General features: G+C 33.2%; 1 protein-coding gene across 1 annotated transcript in view; it reads right to left on the bottom strand.

Moving 5' to 3' along the window:
• Positions 1-18,450, bottom strand: part of LOC145689923 (barH-like 2 homeobox protein) — a 142,275-nt gene extending 123,825 nt beyond the window's left edge. The window contains exon 1 of the mRNA XM_081764278.1: positions 17,735-18,450. Within this exon, the coding sequence (XP_081620404.1) occupies positions 17,735-18,002 (268 nt within the window). The 5' untranslated portion in view covers positions 18,003-18,450. The remainder of the gene's footprint in view (positions 1-17,734) is intronic.
• Positions 18,451-19,892: the final 1,442 nt, after the last annotated feature.

Here is a 19,892-nt window from a genome sequence, read left to right as displayed (position 1 = left end):
TGCTACTACCTCAACTAATAAATAACTGAACCACATAATATCTGTAAAAATGCTGTTACATCAATTAAGGAGTAACTGAGCCACATAATATTTGTAAAAATCCTATTACGTCAACTAAGAAATAACTGAACCGCGAGATAATGTCTGTAAAAATGTTATTACATCAAATAATAAATAATTGAGCCAGATAATATCTGTAAAACTGCTATTACATCAAATAATAAATAACAGCCTCCAGATAATATTTGTAAAAATGCTATTACATCAAATAATAAATTACTGATCTAGATAATATCTGTAAAATGCTATTGCATCAACTAATAAATAATTGTTTCCAAGATTTTTCCTACAACAATTGGGTCCCCAAGAATTATGACTTCTTAATATGTGCACCCCAATTTCTCGTGTATAAGAAAAGATTTGCAAACGACTATCATTAGTTTATTTAAAGTCGTTTTGTAGATTGTATCTGGCTTATTTTCCACATTTTTGATGTTCTTCATTTCCTTAAGTTACGAATTCACTTAAATTACTTAAAAATGTGGCGCTGAACTTAGCTAAGAATTTTAACAGTGAAACAAGAGATTAAGTGATAATGTATATACTTTGATTCCATATAAAAATAACTTGATACATAAATTAAAGATGAAATCCAACACACTTTTCTTTTAACTAACTTAAAACAACTCATTTTGCCTGAACACGTTTTAAAAGTATCCCAATTAAAGCTGTGTTGTTGAATGTTGTATGCCGTTTTCTGTTACATGGAAAAAAAAAATGCTAACTTGTGTTTTCAAGTCGTAATATCGAGGAAAAAGAAGTAAAAAAAAAAAAGAAATGAAACCGGTTTATCATCTTCTGATCGCGTATATGCTCTAAAATTTGAGGAATTTGGAAAAAATCACACATTTGTACGATACTTCTCATCTTAACTTGTCAATATTTAAACGTAATAGCTCTAGCAGGCCACAAATGTAGGAGGGGGGCGGTCGAGGGGGTCGATCAAACCTTATTATAGTTCATTTGCAAGCGTGCCGCGAAAATTTTAGGGAAGCCAGCAAAAATTTGAGAGGCCCTAGACCCCCTCTGGATACGGGCCTGAGCTCTAGTGGTGTCTTGCCCGAACTGATAATGATTTAGAAAAAGGAATTCTTCAAATTGATCAAAGTATTCCGCTCGTACAACGGCTGTCAGTTCTAAAAGATATTTAGGCGCTCGTTGTAAGAATTGACAACCGTTGCACGACCGGAATACCTCGACCGATTTGAACAATTCCTTTTTCTAAATCATTATCAGTTCGGGCAAGACTCCACTAGAGCTCAGGCCCGTATCCAGGGGGGTCTAGGGCCCTCCAAATTTTTGCTGGCCCCCTTAAAATTTTCGCGGTACGCTTGCAAATGAACTATAATATGGCGGGCCCCCCTAACTTCAGCCGCCGCCCCCCTACATTTTTGGGCTGGCTACCGGTCTGCTAGAGCTAGTACATTTAAATATTGACAAGTTAAGTAAGATGAGAAGTGTCGTAGGAATGTGATTTTTTTTTAACTCGGCAAACTTTAGAGTACATGCACGTCATCAAGACATAAACCCATTTTATTTTATTTTTTTAACTTCTTTTGTTAGTCAACCCAATTCGCAATCTTTCCGTGGTATTACGACTTGAAAACAAAAAAAAAAGCAATTTTGCAATTTTTTTGGCCCACCCTATTATAGTGTATGTAAATGAATATTTGTTAGTTTGTTCTTCATACAAAACCGCAGCTTGTCTTCGTTTGAAATGAATTTAAGAATATGGTTAGCACCTGGCTCAGTCCGGGCTTTTATCATATCATTCTCATTAAAATACGTATCTTAAAGAGTAAAATAATGGTGAACAAGAATTTTAGAAACAATCCAGAAAAATGGATCAAAAGATTGCGATCTTGGCCGATAATTAGTTTTCTGATCAGGGGCCACAAAATTTTTGACTGTCCCCTAAATATATATATATGTATTTTTTTAACGGAATAAGCACATCATACTGAGTTAAGTGATAGTTTGAATTTGGCTACACTATATGTAGCTCTCCAGGTATAAGGCCTACAAGAAAATTTTCGATTGAAATATATATATATATATTGGAAAGCCCCTTAAGCTAAGCAGATTAAAAATTGGTAATATGGGCCTATAAACTTCTCAGTTTTCGAAAATTTGGCTTCTGAAAGGGGAAAAGGAGAGAATTTCCATATAACGAGGAGATTAAAATTTTAGGTGCTGCCCAAAATCAGTTTTTCTTAAAAAAAAAAAAAAAAAAAAAAAGTTATTTTACTTGAGTGGAATTGGATTTCTATAATACACTTTGGTTGAAATAGTATCCTAAGGGAAGAGTTAAAAAAAAAAAAAAGAATAACAATTATGCCGCATTTGAAATGAATTCTTGAACTAGCACTTGGGTTGAGCTGAGTTCATCTTTTCATTTCGATTACAATAACCATTTTATAGACGGAAAGGGGACTTTCAATGATTTCTTATAAACCCATACTTACCAAGTAAAGTGGGGACTTCAGCTGTACTACTACTACTACTACTACTACTACTACTACTACTACTACACTAAAACTGACAATAATAGGTCTAATAATAATAATAATAATAATAATAATAATAATAATAATAATAATTTATACCATTAAGAGCAACAAAACTTTATAGAAAGTTTCAATAGAGAAATGTTAAATTACAATGAGCATGTACGTAAATAGTATCTGTTAGAGTGTGTGTTCCATTGTTCGAAAAATACAAATAACAATAAATACAAACTACTTCCAGCAAAATGAATACTCAATTATTATTGGTAACAAATGAGATACTGTACATGTCTAGAACTTTTACTGCTCCAAAAGTTCATTTTTGATGATTTTTCTCAAAAACTACACATGATAATTTATTCTCAAGTATGTTATTTTTTCAGTTCGATGTGATTTAACGATATACATGGTGTTTGAAAACAACATCGACAACGTTTGGGAGGTGATTCCTGACACCAAGGTAAGACAAAAAGTATAAACCAACTTGGGTGCACAAATGCCTCCTTTCAGAGTTATAGGCTGACGAAAACATGAAAAAATAAACTTTAAAGGTCCATAGCTCCAAAACTATGGGGCGTACCGTAGTCGGGTCAAGACTTAACTTAAGAATTAATACGTGCGCTATCCAAAATATACCTGTTTCAAAATTCTGCGGTACTCATGCAACAATTTTTATAGAAAGAGTTTGACTACGGGCATATAATTTGAAGTAGTTAACAACTACCTCTTCAAAAATTGTTGCGGAAGTACCACAGAATTCTGAAACTCAGATATTTGGATAGGGTAGATGCTAGTTCCTAATGTGAAGTCTTGACCTGACTCCGGTAGGTCCCATAGTTTTGGAGGTATGGACATTTAAAGTTTATTATTTTCATGTTTTCGTCAGCCGATAACTCTGAAAGGAGGCATTTGTGCACCCACCTCCCAAACGTTGTCGGTGTTTGTTTTGAAACACCCTGTATAAAAATGTTGGTCAAAACAAACAGCACATATGAGATTTTTCATATATTTATTTCGTTGAGGCCATTAAAATTTCTAGGAGCGGGATGTAAAGACGCTTGAATTAACGTGAAATTAGAGCCAATTGTCAAATTTTGTTGATGGATCTTGCATGCTAGTGTGAAAGTTATTTATAAAGGAACTTGTGAATCTCAAGGAATAAGCACAAAGGATTGTACTCTGGAGTTTAAAAAAATCACAAACACAGGAAAGTAAACTACCAAACAACAAACAGCCAATTTCTAAAACGTTCTACAAAAAAAAAAAAAAAAAAAAAGTTTGCCTAGTTTTATTACATTTAGTACAGGATTATGGCGCAAAAGCGTGATTGAAATGCTCATTTCTTATAACCAAATGTCACTCGAATCTAAGACGCACTTTTTCTGCCTAAATATCAGGTATAAAATAGAGGGTGCGTCTTGAAGTCTCATACAAAACCACATACAAAGTGATAGTGAAAATTTGTGTTCAGACAGTGAAAGTGCTTAAGAGGCCTTATCACTGCGAAATTAAAATACCGCTAATTTTACAGTAATTACGTGGTATCATCAAATAGATAAAAGGTAATCAAAATGTGGAAAAAGATCGCTTTAGAGAATATTATTTTGCATGAGGTACCGTTATCACGAGTCACCTAGTAGCTTTCCGTTGGCAGCCATTTAGAAACGCAAAAATAAAAGCTGATTTTCTAAATGGCTGAAAATCGAAAGGAGATAAGTCGTGATAACGGTATCTCATGTAAAATAATATTGTCAAGGGAGCTCTTGTTCCACTTTTTGATTATCTCTTATCTAGTTGAAGATACTGCATAATTACTGTAAAATTAACGGTATTTTAATTTCGCAGTGATAAGGCCTCTTAAGCAAGATGTCCTTTGCTCATACTATAAGTAAGATTGTAAGATAGTACCTTTGTTATCTTTTTAATCTTGAAATTTTGAATGTTTAGTTTGAACCAATGAACCAGTATGATTTAATTTGTACTGTCAAATTCTGTTACTTCATTGAATATTCAGGATGCGTCTTAGTATGTATAGTTAGAACTGAATACAAGAAATTGGCACAACTTTTGAAGTTTAGAAATGCAGGTTGCGTCGTAGATTCAAGGGCGTCTTAGATTCGAGTATATACAGCAATTTTAATAGTCTTTTTTTTAATTAAGATAAATACTTTTAGAGTTTAGAAGATCTAAATTTACGCATAATTTTATTCAAATATTGAAGTAAGTACGTGACATACAATGGTTTCAATGTTCGTATTTTTACATTTTTTTTAAATTTTGTAATTAGTATAGCGCGTGGAAAATTTAAGAACAAAATGGGAATATTTGTGTCTTTTGAGATGGAATTTTAATCAAGTTACAGGTTGGCATCAATGGTGTGAAATTTTTCGTCTCGGAAACGAATCAGAGCCGAGACAAGGGGTACTTTTCTTTTTTTTTTTTAATTGAGAGTAGAAATTTCACGAGCGTGGTGGACAACCGTAGTTCGCCGGCGTCTGGCTAGATCTCAAGCACAGTTTTAGTGTAACATGATTCATAATAATATATATATATATATATATATATATATATATATATATATATATATATATATATATATATATATATATATATATATATATATATATATATATATATATATATGATAGATAGATAGATAGATATAGATATATATAAAGTGATTGTAAAAACAATATGAAGAGCATATAGGTATATATCAACGTTTAAAAATATGCAAGTCATTACACAATATACTCCAATAATAAATATGGTTTAAATGTTGTTATACCACACCCTTCGTGGACCTCCCCTGCCACGAAAGGGTTATTATCACTTCTAGATGAAACTTAAGAGTCTTCATCCCGGCGAAATTAAAATACCACTAATTTTACAGTAATTATGTGATATCTTCAAATAGATTTTAAAAAAAAAATAATCGAAATGTGGAACAAGAGCGCCCTAGACAATATCATTTTACATGAGAAACCGTTATCACGACTCACTTATCTGCTTTCGATTTCGAGCCATTTTGAAAATCGGCATTTATTTTCGCGTTTCTAAACAGCTGAAAACGGAAAGCCACTAGGTGACTTGTGATAACGGTATCTCACTCAAAATAATATTGTCTAGGGCGCTCTTGTTCCATATTTCAATTATCTTTTATCTATTTGAAGATATCACATAATTACTGTAAAATTAGCGGTATTTTAATTTCGCCGGGATGAGGCCTCTTAAGAAAGAAAATTCCAGGCATAAATTTTGTACATAAATTTTCAAAACGAGACGAGAACAGGGTTTCCTTCGCAAAAAGAAGAAGAAGGAGGAGGAGGAGAAGAAGAAATGTTCCGAGAGGGCCACACTCAGTATTTGGAAGGACACGTGTTATTTTCACCTGGTATTATTCTATTTATTATTATATTATAGACGTGTATTATTTTGCTCTCCTTCGGGGTGGGGCATTCTCAGAATGCCCTTATTTTTTTGTCTCGTCTCATTTCTTTTCGTAGACAACAGTAATAGTGTTAAGTTAGTGTGCCCTTTTTGTTTCTTTTAGCTCTGTTTGGTTTATAAGAGGAATTATTTTCGTTTTCTTTTGAAATGAACTGCGATTTTTCAATGGTTTGATTTGATTGTTTTTTTCCATCAATCTGTTTAAATGTCTCTTGCTTTATGAAAATATACCTAAAAATTTTGTGAAATATAATTTTTAATATTTAATAAGTAAATTTAATTGAACTAAAGTGTTAAAATGTATACTAACGAAAATTCATTTTGCAAAAGTAAAGGGACTTAATTAGCTGGACTTGAAGAATAGGGATGCGCACGAGACGAATCGAGACAGGATTTTCCTGATAAAATTCGAGTCGAGACACGACTCTTCCAATAGAGAAATATACATTTTTCGAGTCGAGACATCACTTTTACAGCACATTTTCGAGACGAGACAGCCACAAATCTTGTCTCGTGCACATCCCTATTGAAGAACGGATAACTAAAAGTCATATCATCAAAATTCCAGTTCATAAAAAAAAAAAAAAACTTTCCCATACACTGAACCAATAGGCTAAAATCAAATATGGCGTACATGGCGTACACGACCTGATAGATACTGAGTGAACGGTACTTAGACCATGTGAAAAGTTTCGTGCCTAACGTTAAAGTTTATTACTGAATTTTCTCTGTCTCTTTCTCTCTCTCTGTGTGTTATTTATGAATTTTTCAATTTTGAGTCGTTCATTCGATAGAGCATCTAAAACTATCCAAAAGAAGTGATGGAATTTTTCGCTTCAGTCTCACCGTTTCCGAAATATTAACCAAAAAATGTTCGATTTCGAGAAATTTAAGGATCTTCACTACCGTGAACTTAAACTACCGCTAATTTTAGCGTCTTTCTGCAATATCTTCAAAACAAATAAAAATATTTGAAAAGCAGAAACGTAGTGAACTAGACAATATCATTTTGCATGTGATACTGTTATCACAACTCATCTATTTGCTTTCGATTAGCATTTTTTTGCGGGTTCTATAAATAGCGGCATACTAAAAGTAGATAGGTGAAATGTGGTAAAGTTATCACATGCAAAATTTTATTGTCTAGTTCACTACGTTTCTGCTTTTCGAATAGTTTTATTTGTCTTGAAGATATTACAGAAAAACTCTAAAATTAGGGGTAGTTTAATTTCGCTGTACTCAAGATCCTTAACGAGCCATATTTCGGGAAACGTGTCATAGAGAGATGATTGGTGTTGATCAATACCTAGGAGAATGTTGAACCTTTTGGTGTCAAACAGTAACCAGTGGTCACTGGTACCAAAATGTTTACCATCCTCTTAGGTATTGATCAACGCCAATATCATCTCTCTACGACTTACCGTTCCCGAGATATTGGCCAAAAAAATTCGGATTTCAGGAGATTTAAGGAGCCATATCTCGGGAACCGTAAGTCATAGAAAGATTATATTTTGCGAATTTATCAATTTTGAGCTCTCCATTTTGAGCATGTGTCTTCGAAAAACAACATATCGTAGAACTTTTTAACAGAATTTTTAAACGAAACATCTGAAAAAAAAATTTAATACTCAAGGAAATTATAAATGGATAGATATATTATAAGAATTGTATAATAAATATAATAATAAAGTATATAGAACAATTGATATTAAGCCTGTAGAAGTTAATAAGAAAAACTATTATTATTATTATTATTATTATTATTATTATTATTATTATTATTATTATTATTATTATTATTATTATTATTATTATTATTTTAATTTTTTTTGGCAGTGTTTTTGGAGCATTCTTGACTAGTTATTGTTTATTTTCTTAAATATTTATTATTATTGTTATATATTTGTTATTCTCATATATTTATTATTTTGTTTCTTCTTTTAGGTTTTTATTTCCATTTTCCAGTAGTTTTTGTTTCTTATAATTTGCTATGTTCGTTTTTTTTTTTTTTTTAATTTATGGTTGTCCGTATTTCAGCAGTTGTATTGATCGTGATGGGAACAAATAACCTCGATATTGACGTCACCATTAAAACCCAATCAATAAATCAACCAAAGATGGCGTAGCCTTTAGTGTGGAATCCTCGGGTTCGATTCCCGGCGTGAGCTCATGTACTCCGAATCCCATGTTTTAAGCTGCAAGTTCAAGTCTCAAATAGCCTAGCTGCTGAAACGAACACTAAACTCCCAATCCAAACCCAAAGATGACGTTAGCAGTCAACACCGTTAAATGAAGTGTCTTTGTTATATAGTGCAGAAATTTCATTGGCATTATGTCATATTATGCAATAGTTATTTTAATGTCATAAACTGCACACCAAAAGTTTTGGCCTATTATAGCATGTTTCAAAATTAAATTTAGTATACTTTATATAAGTAATTGAATTTTATAGATACTATACATAATTACACCGCATTGATTTAACACCTAGTCTTCCGATCCAAGCGCTGCTATCAGCTGAAGGAATTCCACTCCCTTTGATGTAGACGGCTGCAAGGCTCTCTCGCTTAGCAGAAGCTGAACCCTTATTGGTTCTACGCATCGGTATGTCGAGGGTGTAAGCTTTAGTTCGCATTTTTGCCACGACTCAAGGCATTTTGGCAGCACTATACCTACTCATTTTTTTTACATGTTTGGTGTTTCTCATTTTTTTTAAAAAAAAAGAAGTTATTTACTAACTCAAAAAAGAAGGGCTGGATGTCCAATAAGAAAAAAAAACACACAACAATGAAAATTAAAAATAAACAAAAAAGAATTAATGCAAATACTGTGTCTCTTCGAATTTCCCCATTAGTATTGAAACGAGATACAAATGTGATGTTCAGAATACAAAGGAATCAAGTCCAATCAACTCGTAAAAACAAAGTTGTTAGAAAAAGAGAAACCAAGTTTGTACAGTCAGCGATGCAAACCACTTCCTGTAAGCTTGAATTGCAAGTCGGCCAAAGCTTTCGTCTGGCTTGATTGGAAAACTGCAAGCATGCCGCAAGCTGGATTCCAAGAACGAAGTTAACATGGGGATAACTTTGCATTCAGCGTTTCAAGTTTGACGCAAGAGTTTTGCAAGTCAAATCAAGTCAATAACCAATGAACGGCCAGCGATGTTATGACGCTTTGCGAAAGGTCTAAAGCATAGCTTGCAAGTACAACAAGAGGCAGATTGTACAAAAGCATGCGTTTCAACTGCAAGCATAGAAAGCCAAAAGCCAAGCACCCGCTAATTGACAGAAAGCTTTCTTGCTACTAGGGTTCTTTCCGTTTGGTAAAATTTATTTTGAGAATAACGGGGTATGGCTGGATCGTACAGAAAATTGCATTATTTTTAATTTATTGAAAACTGCACTTAAATCCATTCTGAAGATATTTACGAAACTAATTTCATCAAATGGAGAGAGAACTTTTGTCACTAACTGTACAATACATTTAAGTAGCTTCAGATAGAGATCTTAAAAGATACAATATATATCCACCATGACCCAGAAAAAGGATTTGATTCCGTGATGCGCTGATTATCAAGGAAAGGTAACACCCCATCCTTTGAGGATATTTCTTATTATTGTTGCTTACGAGACGAGAGTTTGAGGCTGTCTCGTCTCGAAAAAATATCGTGAAAGAAATGTCTCGTCTCCAAAAACGCGGCATATGTTTTTATTGGAAAAGTTCTGTCTCGTTTCGTCTGGTGGACAACCCTTTTTTTTTATTGAATTATTAATAATCTAAGACAGGGTTTCCCAAACTGTGTGCCTTGACCGCAGACCCGTATCCAGGGGGGGTCTAGGGGGCCCGGGCCCCCTAAATTTTTGCGGGCCCCCATAAAATTTTTACGGTAGGCTTGCAAATGAACTATAATATGGTAATGAACTATAATACTTTTGGGTCGGGCCCCCCCTAACTTCAGCCGGGCCCCCCTACATTTTTGGGTTGGCTACCGGCCTGCTTGACCAACATAAAAAGAGCGAAATATTTGGAATTTTCTTTTTTTCAATAAAATAATGCTACGTTGTTTTTGAGTTTGACCATATTTTCTACCAAGATAAAGTTAACGGTACAACAGAAATGAGGGTTGCTATATCCAATGGTGTTATTCTAATTTTTTTTAACAACCCGTTCTATATACAAGATAGTGTGACGAATGTACCACTGCGAATATCTTGGAAACGCAGATTCATGGCTGTCAAAAGTATTGGGAAGATTTTAATCCAGCAATCGATCGACAATTATTGATAACGGAATGTATGTGTTTCAAATATAAATAACCCTCACCACTACACTCATGTGATCCCAGTTCTCATTTCTGATATGTGAGCATTTGAGATTAAGAAACAAAAGCTTATATCTTGTTCTGAGAGATCATATGCTTAACACTGTAGCTGCAAGAATTTCTCAAAATAAAGACAGTTAAACTAAACTTCACTGTTCCTGGGTAAAGTTTACTATTATGTCTGGGTATTACAAAGTGTTCTGAAACTCGAAATATTTTAACAACGGGTTCCAGCGAACCGGTTAATTAGCAACACTGGCTATATCTAATCAGATTCGACGATTTGAGAGAGAATAGTCAGTCAGGAGATTAGAACTAGATTTGAAAATTCGGGAAGAAACGATAAACATGGCAATTCTTGTTACTTAGGCTACACTAGCTACAGCAAAGTGTTGAGATTTTAAACATGATTTTAGTGTTGCGCAATTAATTGTATAAAAATTACAAATTTGTAAACTTATACTGTAAACAGAAAATAAAAGTATTTATCAACGTTTAAAGACAGCTTACGCAGGAGTCTCGGTGATATATAGTATATCTCATTTTTTAAACTAATGCTAGTTATGCAACAATTGTCCTTATGTAATACTGTATATGGATTTTGTATTATTAAGTGCAATATTAGGCCAAATTTCTTCCAAAAGTTCAGTACATAAATTGACGATACGAGACGAGAAAAGTTTCTAGGGAATTGAGACGAGATGATACGATAATTCTACAAAACCTTATTCCTCGTCTCATAAGGAACACTTAAGTTTCAGATAAGCAAAGGCTCATCTGTTTCAGTAATTATGAAAGTAAATAATGATCTTACGTTTCTGTTTTACAAATATTTACCCGCTTCAGGTATTTTCATAATTTTTTCGCGAATTTAGGCCTAAAATATGTTTCATTTTTATTTCTAAATATATATGCGTCTTAGATACATCTAATCTGAAAACGAGCATTAGGAAGACCTAGGCGCCGATGGGAGGACAATATTTAAGATGGATCTCTCAGAAATAGGAATACAAAGTAGAAACTAGGTTCAATTGGCTAAGGATAGAAGTCAGTGGAGAGCTTTTGTGAACGCATCACTGAACCTCTGGGTTCCATAGGCCATAGAGTTAGTTAGAAATATCTATATTCTGGAGTGATGTACTGTACAAACTTCTTCCGTGGAACACGGAAACGGTGCCTTGAATCGAAAAAAAAAAAAAATGTGGAAAGCCCTGATATGAGAGATTTTTGCATTATCAAAAATCTTTGTAAGAACTAGGTTTCTCACATATACTAATAATTTCGTATAAGTGAACTGTCAGGGGGTTGACTTTTTTGACTAGAACTATATGAAATTAGAATCTCGTAAGTTAAACGGGCTGGTTAGTTTCCTTTTAAGGGAAAATTTTATTTTGTAAAATTATCACTCTTTAAAGGTATTTACTCATTAGAACAAACGCATAATATTGCCGAGCTGGTATTCCTTTTTAAAAAAAAAAAAAAAAAAAATCAAAATGAATTCGATTGCTCAATCTTTATATGATTAAACTTCTACGTTTCTTCATTTAGAACTAGAACTAATAATACAGGCCTCTTCTATTATTAAAAAGGCTAGAACCAACATAATGCTGAAGTCACCAATCTGGATAATGTTCTGTCTACAACATATTGTATCTAAAACATGATAACATTGATATATGCACAATGTCCTGTAAGGTATTTTAAAATAAAACTTGTTAAAAATATGTTGTAATATTTCTCAACATTGTAATTGGGTATCTGCGTGATATGTTGATAAGAAAATAAATAAATTACATACACATAATCTAATTATAATATCTTCATAGTGCGTAAATAGAAGGAATGAAGATGGTGCATGTGTAACATATTTAGCTAAGAGATTACATTTATTCGTTCCCTCGTGAAGGATTTTTCGTGAGTACATGTAGAAATTCAGTATTCATTCCCTTCTATCGCCCAGAGCGTACTCACGGGGGTCCACTGGGTCCGGACCCACCTCCCAAAAAGTTCCTAACTCAACATATGTTTGTATAATTTCTCAATAAAACTATTTTTGTTTAACAGGGAAATGATAGATGTATCATGAAAATTTGATCTTAACAAATTCATCTGTACTCTTTCTCTTGTAAAAAAAAAAAAAAAAAAAAAAAAAAAAGTCTATCATTTTTTCTGGATATATAGGTGAAACTATTTTACAATTACTTATCGTCTTTTCGGTTGCAGAATAATACCCATTCAATACTACCTAGACGTAGTGGCTTGCAGTATGGGCCCCCCGCCACACTTGGACTCCTCTCAACAAAAATTTGTGGATGCGCGCCTACTATTCCCTGTATTGTTATTATGTTCTGTACAGCATATGCAATATTATATAGGGGCCGCTGTGACTCAATGGTAGAGCGTTTACCTCTGGTGCATGGGGTTCCTGGTTCGCGTCAAGTGAACTTTGTGGTGGACAAACACCGTGTGCGTGGGTTACCCTCGGAGTTCTCCCGTTTCCTCCTACTTTGTTCACTCCACTATTTCATTCATTTCTCATCATCACCGTCTCCTTTAGCCTAGCCGGCATGACCATGGGACGTAAAGATTCATTTCATTTTTTAAATATGAGTTTAATTTTAATACGGGATGTAGTTATCTTACAACATACATTTTCCACTTTACACAAACAATCACATATAAATTAGTGTTTTCTTTGTTGTCAAAAACGACGCATGAAGATTTACACTTAGCGATATAATTTTGATCAGCTCCATTAGATCTACCTTTCGTTATTTGCTTTTCGAGACTTTTTTCTTCGTTCAACGCTATTGCCACATTTACCTCATATTATGGAAAGAATTAAGTTAAGTGCTCTATTGAAAGCCTATAATCATATTATATAATTATAATTATAATTACTCAATTATTGTATACGTAACACCCACAATCCTAAACCTCAATTCATTCCTTTACTCAATCTCGTTTTTCCTAAATTTCCAATTTCATATTTCCAATTCATAAGGAAGACGACAAAACTGATTGTAATAATTCTGCCGTCCTAAGTGAAAAGACCTTACTTAACTCCACATTTTTCGAAAATCGAGATATTGGTATGGGAATGTTCGTAGTACAATTCTGCATCTATCTAAAGTGAAATGGACGTGGTTTGACCAATAGGTAAGGGGGTAATGACGTCATGAGTGTTTACCTTATGTTCAAAACTGTAACTAAAACTAAGCAAAAAGACGTTAAGTGGCAATTCATAAGCAAAAATATTTAACTGTATTACCACGTAAATTTTAGATCGTGAAAATATATTTAATAAAGTTTTACTGAAATACAACAAATTTGAACGTACAGTCTAAGCCAAACGCGTTTTGCTTATTTTCTCGAAAGTATGTGAAATGGAGATAAGGCCTTTTTGCTTAGCAGGGCAGAATTATCGAGGCATTACAAAGATTCATCCCAAACGCAGATGAAATTATTGGAGATTATCAGTGCGGATCTACACGAAATCGATCAACTATCGACCAAATATTTACCATTCGACAAATACTCGAAAAGAAATGGGAATACAATAACCCGGTACATCAACTATTTATTGATTTTAGAAAGACTTACGACTCGGTTAGGAGGGAAACATTTTACAACATTCGTACAGAGTTTGGAATACTGAAAAAGATAGATTAATTAAGATATAATTAAATGAATCCCAAAGTAAAGTCCAGGAGTCTCAGGTGGGCAGGTCGGGTAGCTAGAATGAAAGAAAGTAGGAACGCTTTCAAAGTTTTAACAGGAAATCCAATCGGAAAACGTCCATTAGGAAGACCTAGGCGCAGATGGGAGGACAATATTAAGATGGATCTCGCAGAGATTGGAATACAAAGTAGAAACTGGATACAGTTAGCTAAGGATAGAAGTCAGTGGAGAGCTTTTGTGAACGCGGCATTGAACCTCCGAGTCCTATAGGCCATAGAGTTAGTTAGTTAGTTAACGTGCTAGAACATCCCTTTCGGGTACAACAATCAGAGAAGGCAAGAAAAATATAAGCTATATTTTTCTGTCATATTTCTTTCTCCAAAATAACTAGACTGTAATTAATAATAATAATAATTTATCTAGCTAACATTAACGTTAAAAATTATAATTTATTTCTAGAAATTAAATTAAAAGGTGTAGTTCTTAGTGCTCAGTGCAGGCGCACACCCAGAATTTTTTGTCAGGTGGGATCCAAAGTTGTTTCTTGGGGTGGGGAGTTCAATACGTCTGTGTAGTATTGAACCTGTTACTCTACACCCCAAAAGATGATAAGAAATTGTTAGTTAGTGCCATTCATATTAACAAAAAAAAAAAAAAAAAAGATAGAACATGATTATTTGATAAGAAAAGAAAGGTAGAGGTGAGATGTAAAATAAAATCTTTGGGCTACATTTATCACATCTCTGTTAAACAAGTATAGTTGTGTTAAAATAGTGTACAAATATGCAAATGTTTTTGGGGGGGGTGTCTGGACCCGATGGACCTCCCCGTGTGGGTACGACCCTGGCTCAGTGACATTGATTTTTTTTTGATTTTTTTTATTTTATTTTATTTTATTTTTTTTTTTTTTTTTGAGGGAGCTTAAACTTAATAAACTTGAGTGTCCAGCTCATCTATATACTTTAATCTATTCTCAGTGCAAATACTTTAATTGATACAACAGACCAAAATTTCTGAGTGAAGCAATATGTCATAAATTCGTTATATTATCAAGACGTTTGTCGTCAAACCAAAGATATTAAGATGATTGAATAGACCTATAAAATAATAATATGGTAATAATAATAATAATAATAATAATAATAATAATAATAATAATAATAATAATAATAATAATAATAATAATAATAATAATAATAATAATAATAATAATAATAATAATAATAATAATAATAATAATAATGTAGCTGTATTATTGCTGGCGGGAGACCTCAATTCGATTACCCGGTGAAGCTCATGTGGTCTCAATAATAGGTCCTAGTTTTCTATATACCTTCAGTACTAAGAAAAGATTGTTTTACCCCATGCCTTCCAAAGTATATTCTTTATGTTACGCTTGGCTGTAATTTAACAGTAATACATGTAGAATTTCATCATTTATCACTCTTTCGTTGCATTTTACTGAGAAGTATGACAATAAAAAGGTTGAAATTTATGTTACCCTTACAAGTAGTACTTGGTCATAATTGAACAGTGATACGTGTAGAATTACATAAGTTGTCACTATTTCGTTGTTATTTTACTGAGAAGTAAGACAATAAATAGGTTGAACTTTATGTTGATCTTACAAGTAGTATTCGGTCGTAATTTAACAGTGATATAGGTATAGTAGCATCAGTTGTTCCTCTTTGGTTGTATTTTACTGAGAAGTAAACAGATAAAAAAAATTGAAATTTAAGTTGCTCTTACCAGTAGTAGCTATTTGGTGGTAATTTAACAGTGATACGTGTAAAACTGCATTACTTGTCACTCTTTCGTTGTTATTTTAATAAGAAGTAAGACAATATATAGGGTGAAATTTAAGTTGCCCTTACAATTAGTAGATATATCCGTAAAGAAACATGTATTTCACCGTTTAGAAAACAAACACATACAAATACACACACACACACGAAATATGTTATTTAACAAGGTATTATACTATGTGTAGAATACATAAATACAAAGTAAATAACCATTTCTCCCAGGAAAGTAAAAACTAACAATTTATTATTATTAACAATGAAGGACATATATTGTAGCGTTATAAAAATTAGTTTATCGTTTTCCTCAAAAACTACGCATGAGGATTTAACCATAATCAGTTTATTTTGTTCAGCTTAATGCGATATATCGATTGGTAATGGTAACTCATATATTTACTTACCATTACCATTACTGACTAAATATACAGTTTTCTAGTTAAACCCTAATTATGTTGTAGAATTATTAGCCACGACACGGCAATGTTTATTTTTTAAGTATGCTGCACAGTTATTATTATTATTATTATTATTATTATTATTATTATTATTATTATTATTATTATTATTATTATTATTATTATTGAGCTATTAGTTTCAAAATGAAATCGATCATCTGAAATATTGACCTATTGATTATCTTATAGAACCATCTCGGGTTGAACAGATCCTCCTCCTCCCCCTCCCGGAATGAATTTGCGGTAAAACCACTGTATAAGTTAAAACAATGTAGGCTATATTATTGAGTTAAAACAACATATATATATATATATATATATATATATATATATATATATATATATATATATATATATATATATATATATATATTATTGAGTAATACATATCAAACTAATTGTGACGTCACGTTCTGATGACGTGTTACTCAACACTAACTCACTTCACTCAACAATAACTGTTTTTATTTGTTTGTTTATTTTGACAACTAAAAATGCTCCTTTGTATATATTTTTTTCGTTTTATAATGTTCTCAATGCTTGGCAATATTTTGAAAATTGAAAAAGAAAAAAAGGATGCTGTAAATCTTTAAACAAATTCTTAATAGTTAATTTTAAAATATAGCTGTTAATATAGCTATTACGAAGAATTTAATTCTCCAAAATTTTTAATAGCATGAAATCTATTTACTTTAAAAATTATAAACTAATTTTATATGTTAAATATGTACACTCATGTCCAAAATTATTGTTACATGTCTATAAATATGTTGTCGTAGGAAAATAATTTGACAACGAATTTGCCCCGTATTTCTTATAATGTTAGTATATGTATAATCGGCAAAGACATGTATGTGGCAGAGTTTGTGTCAAAAGAGCAGTAAATAAGAACAATAAAACGAAAATAAAACTTTCTTGTCCATTTAGCAACATTTTGTTTTACTTATTCTAATTTTCGTATTTATAATTCTTTTCCTATGAAATTTACCACAAATATACATTTCCCGATTATACACATAGTGTCAGTATTAAAAGTACCCTGCAAAATCATTATTAAAATTATATTCTTACAAGAAGACAGTTATAGATATGCGACAATCATTTTGGACATGAGTGTACCTAGCCTATATTATGAACTAACGTCCTTATAAATTGTTTCCCGTGAATTGCTTTGCTTTTGTTTATATTAAAACACAGCAAAGCTTCACAATGGACTGACCAGGATACGAACGCGGGTTTCCTGCTTGGAAGGCAGATTCGCTACCCTTGTGGTACTGAGTTCGATTGTCCGCTAATGCAGGTTTGATTGAAATGTTGTTTGTCTACAGTGATGGGAGAAAACGAAATAATTTTAACCGTCTTTATTTCTGTCCATTTTTTTTCTAGTTATCAAAAATCAATTGTTTACTAATAATTAAATGTGTAATTTTAGGAAGAAGTATGTTTTAGCCTTACCTGACGTAGAGTATCTATTTTCTGGTGGCGATGGGCTCGATTTGATAATACAACTAGCACCCCCGTCTTCATCTTCTGATAAATCTGTATCCGTCTGGGGCGCCCTAAAGGCGGTATCCACTTCGCTAACTTCGGAATCCGATCTATTTCCACTGAGAATATCCCCGATGAGAAAGGAGGGCGGTTTCGGCCGTAAAAGGGGTGGATCCGGGACTGTTGGGGGTGTGTCACTTCGCCCCACCGTAAGATCTGCGGGGCCCGAGGCCATGAGAAAGGAACCACCGGGGTTACCGTAATATCGTGGCCCCCGCCATTTACTACATGCGACGCCACTGCACCTCGGGGTTATGAGCAGATGCTGTGAGACAATCTCCACCAGCACATGACGAATCTGTGTTGTGGAGCTGAGCCGAACGTTCCTATCGCATGGGCCAACTTATCTGTTTCGCGGAGATACATCAACGCTCCCGCCCGACGCGGACGGTTTGGGGATGGCCTTGCGCACCAGAGACAAAACCACGCTCGAAACTCCACCAGCCTCTTCGGAGCGACGATTGCGAGTGAGTTGCCAGATTTAGTCGCTACGCGGCGCTAGCCTCTAGGTGATCGTGAACGTGAAACCACGGCTCTCTACGTTTGCAAGTGGGTGCTTTACAAAACTATCATTGCCTGCGGACAAATGAAATGGAAAAGTCTTAAAGGAGTAATTTGGTCTGCATAGCGTGATGGAGAAGACAACTGACCGCAAGCAGATGAAAACACATACAAAACTCTCGAGCAAAGAGAGAGAGAGAGAGACTGGAATGATGCAGGATCTAGGGTCACCCGTAAATTCTTCAGGAAGACTTCTTTCAATATTATTATGATGTATGCATATCTTTTTAAAAAAGAAAATATAATAGAATTTCTTAACTTTTATTTTCTTTTTAAGTAGAGAAATAGAAATAATAATGAGAAAACTTATAATAAAAAATACAGTTATATGATCAGCCTAATCTATGAAATTTTTATCTCGTGTAGTACAGTCGCGCTGAAAAGTAGATTTCCTTTACACAGATTCCCTGTAAGTGAACCTATTTGTAAGAGTAAACTTTTTTGTCAAGAGTTAAGGCTACCTCGTCTCGAAAAGTGTATATATATATTTCTATTATAAGACCTTTGGTCTCGTCTCACATCTAATCTCGCCACGAAAAATGTCTCGTCTGGTCTTATGGAAAACTTTAATGAAGTTGCAAAATTCTTGAGGGGGGTAGGGGAGAATAATTCCTCCCACTTAACATGCTTGGATACTTTTGTCAGAAATTTGCAAATTAATTACAGACACAGAAAGTAACTAGTGATAATTAGGTAGCTATAATTCGATATAGTTTAATAATTGCGAACGTTTGAATATCTGAACTCCCTATCTCGAAGTTTTCCTGAACAAAGAGGTTTTCTTTTTTCTTTCTGTTTTTTCTTTTTTCTTTTCTTTTTTTACAATCCCCTCTGCCTCTTCCCCCTTTGACATGACGATTTCGTACCGTCACTCTAATTATGGTGTCTAGCGTACCAAGTACGCATTTACACTGTAGAATTTGTATTCTCAGTATAAACACAACAGTATCCCATATGGTTATCCTAGCCATGGGCGGCTTCAAACAGGGGCTCTAACCTCATGTTAATCCCAAATTATGGTTTAGCGCCTAATCCTAGCAATATTAAAACCAAGGAGTATTGGGGAAATAACAGGGCTGGAAACTAATTTATGCAATACTTCACTGATATTTTTCTACCAATTGGCCTACCTGGAAGTTTAGTATGGATGATGGTAACCATATGAATACTGTTATTTCCTAGTTAAGGTTATTTTCTATTGAATAGCCACGCCATTTTGGAGTCTCTTCTTGTTGATCTCTCTGTTTTTTTCTTTGTGAACATATTTCTTCTTCGCTTTGTAAACATAAATTGTATTGAGCATATAAATGTAAATATCATTTAAATTAAGCTTGATTACTATCAAATATTCAAGCTAAATACAGTATAACATAATTTAATTTTCACGACATAAGGATATTTAAATTGATATAAAGAAGAAATAATAATATAACAGTATTATAAAAAAGATTCTTTAAAATAGTAACAAAGTTAAAAGAAAAGTGCTAACAAAATCATAAAGAGT

This window comes from Thermobia domestica, chromosome 7 (assembly GCF_964235325.1).
Source record: "Thermobia domestica chromosome 7, izTheDome1.hap1.1, whole genome shotgun sequence".
NCBI classification, from domain to species: Eukaryota; Metazoa; Arthropoda; class Insecta; order Zygentoma; family Lepismatidae; genus Thermobia; species Thermobia domestica.
Note: the sequence above shows the minus strand (reverse complement) of the source record. Positions and strands in the feature narration are given on the sequence as shown.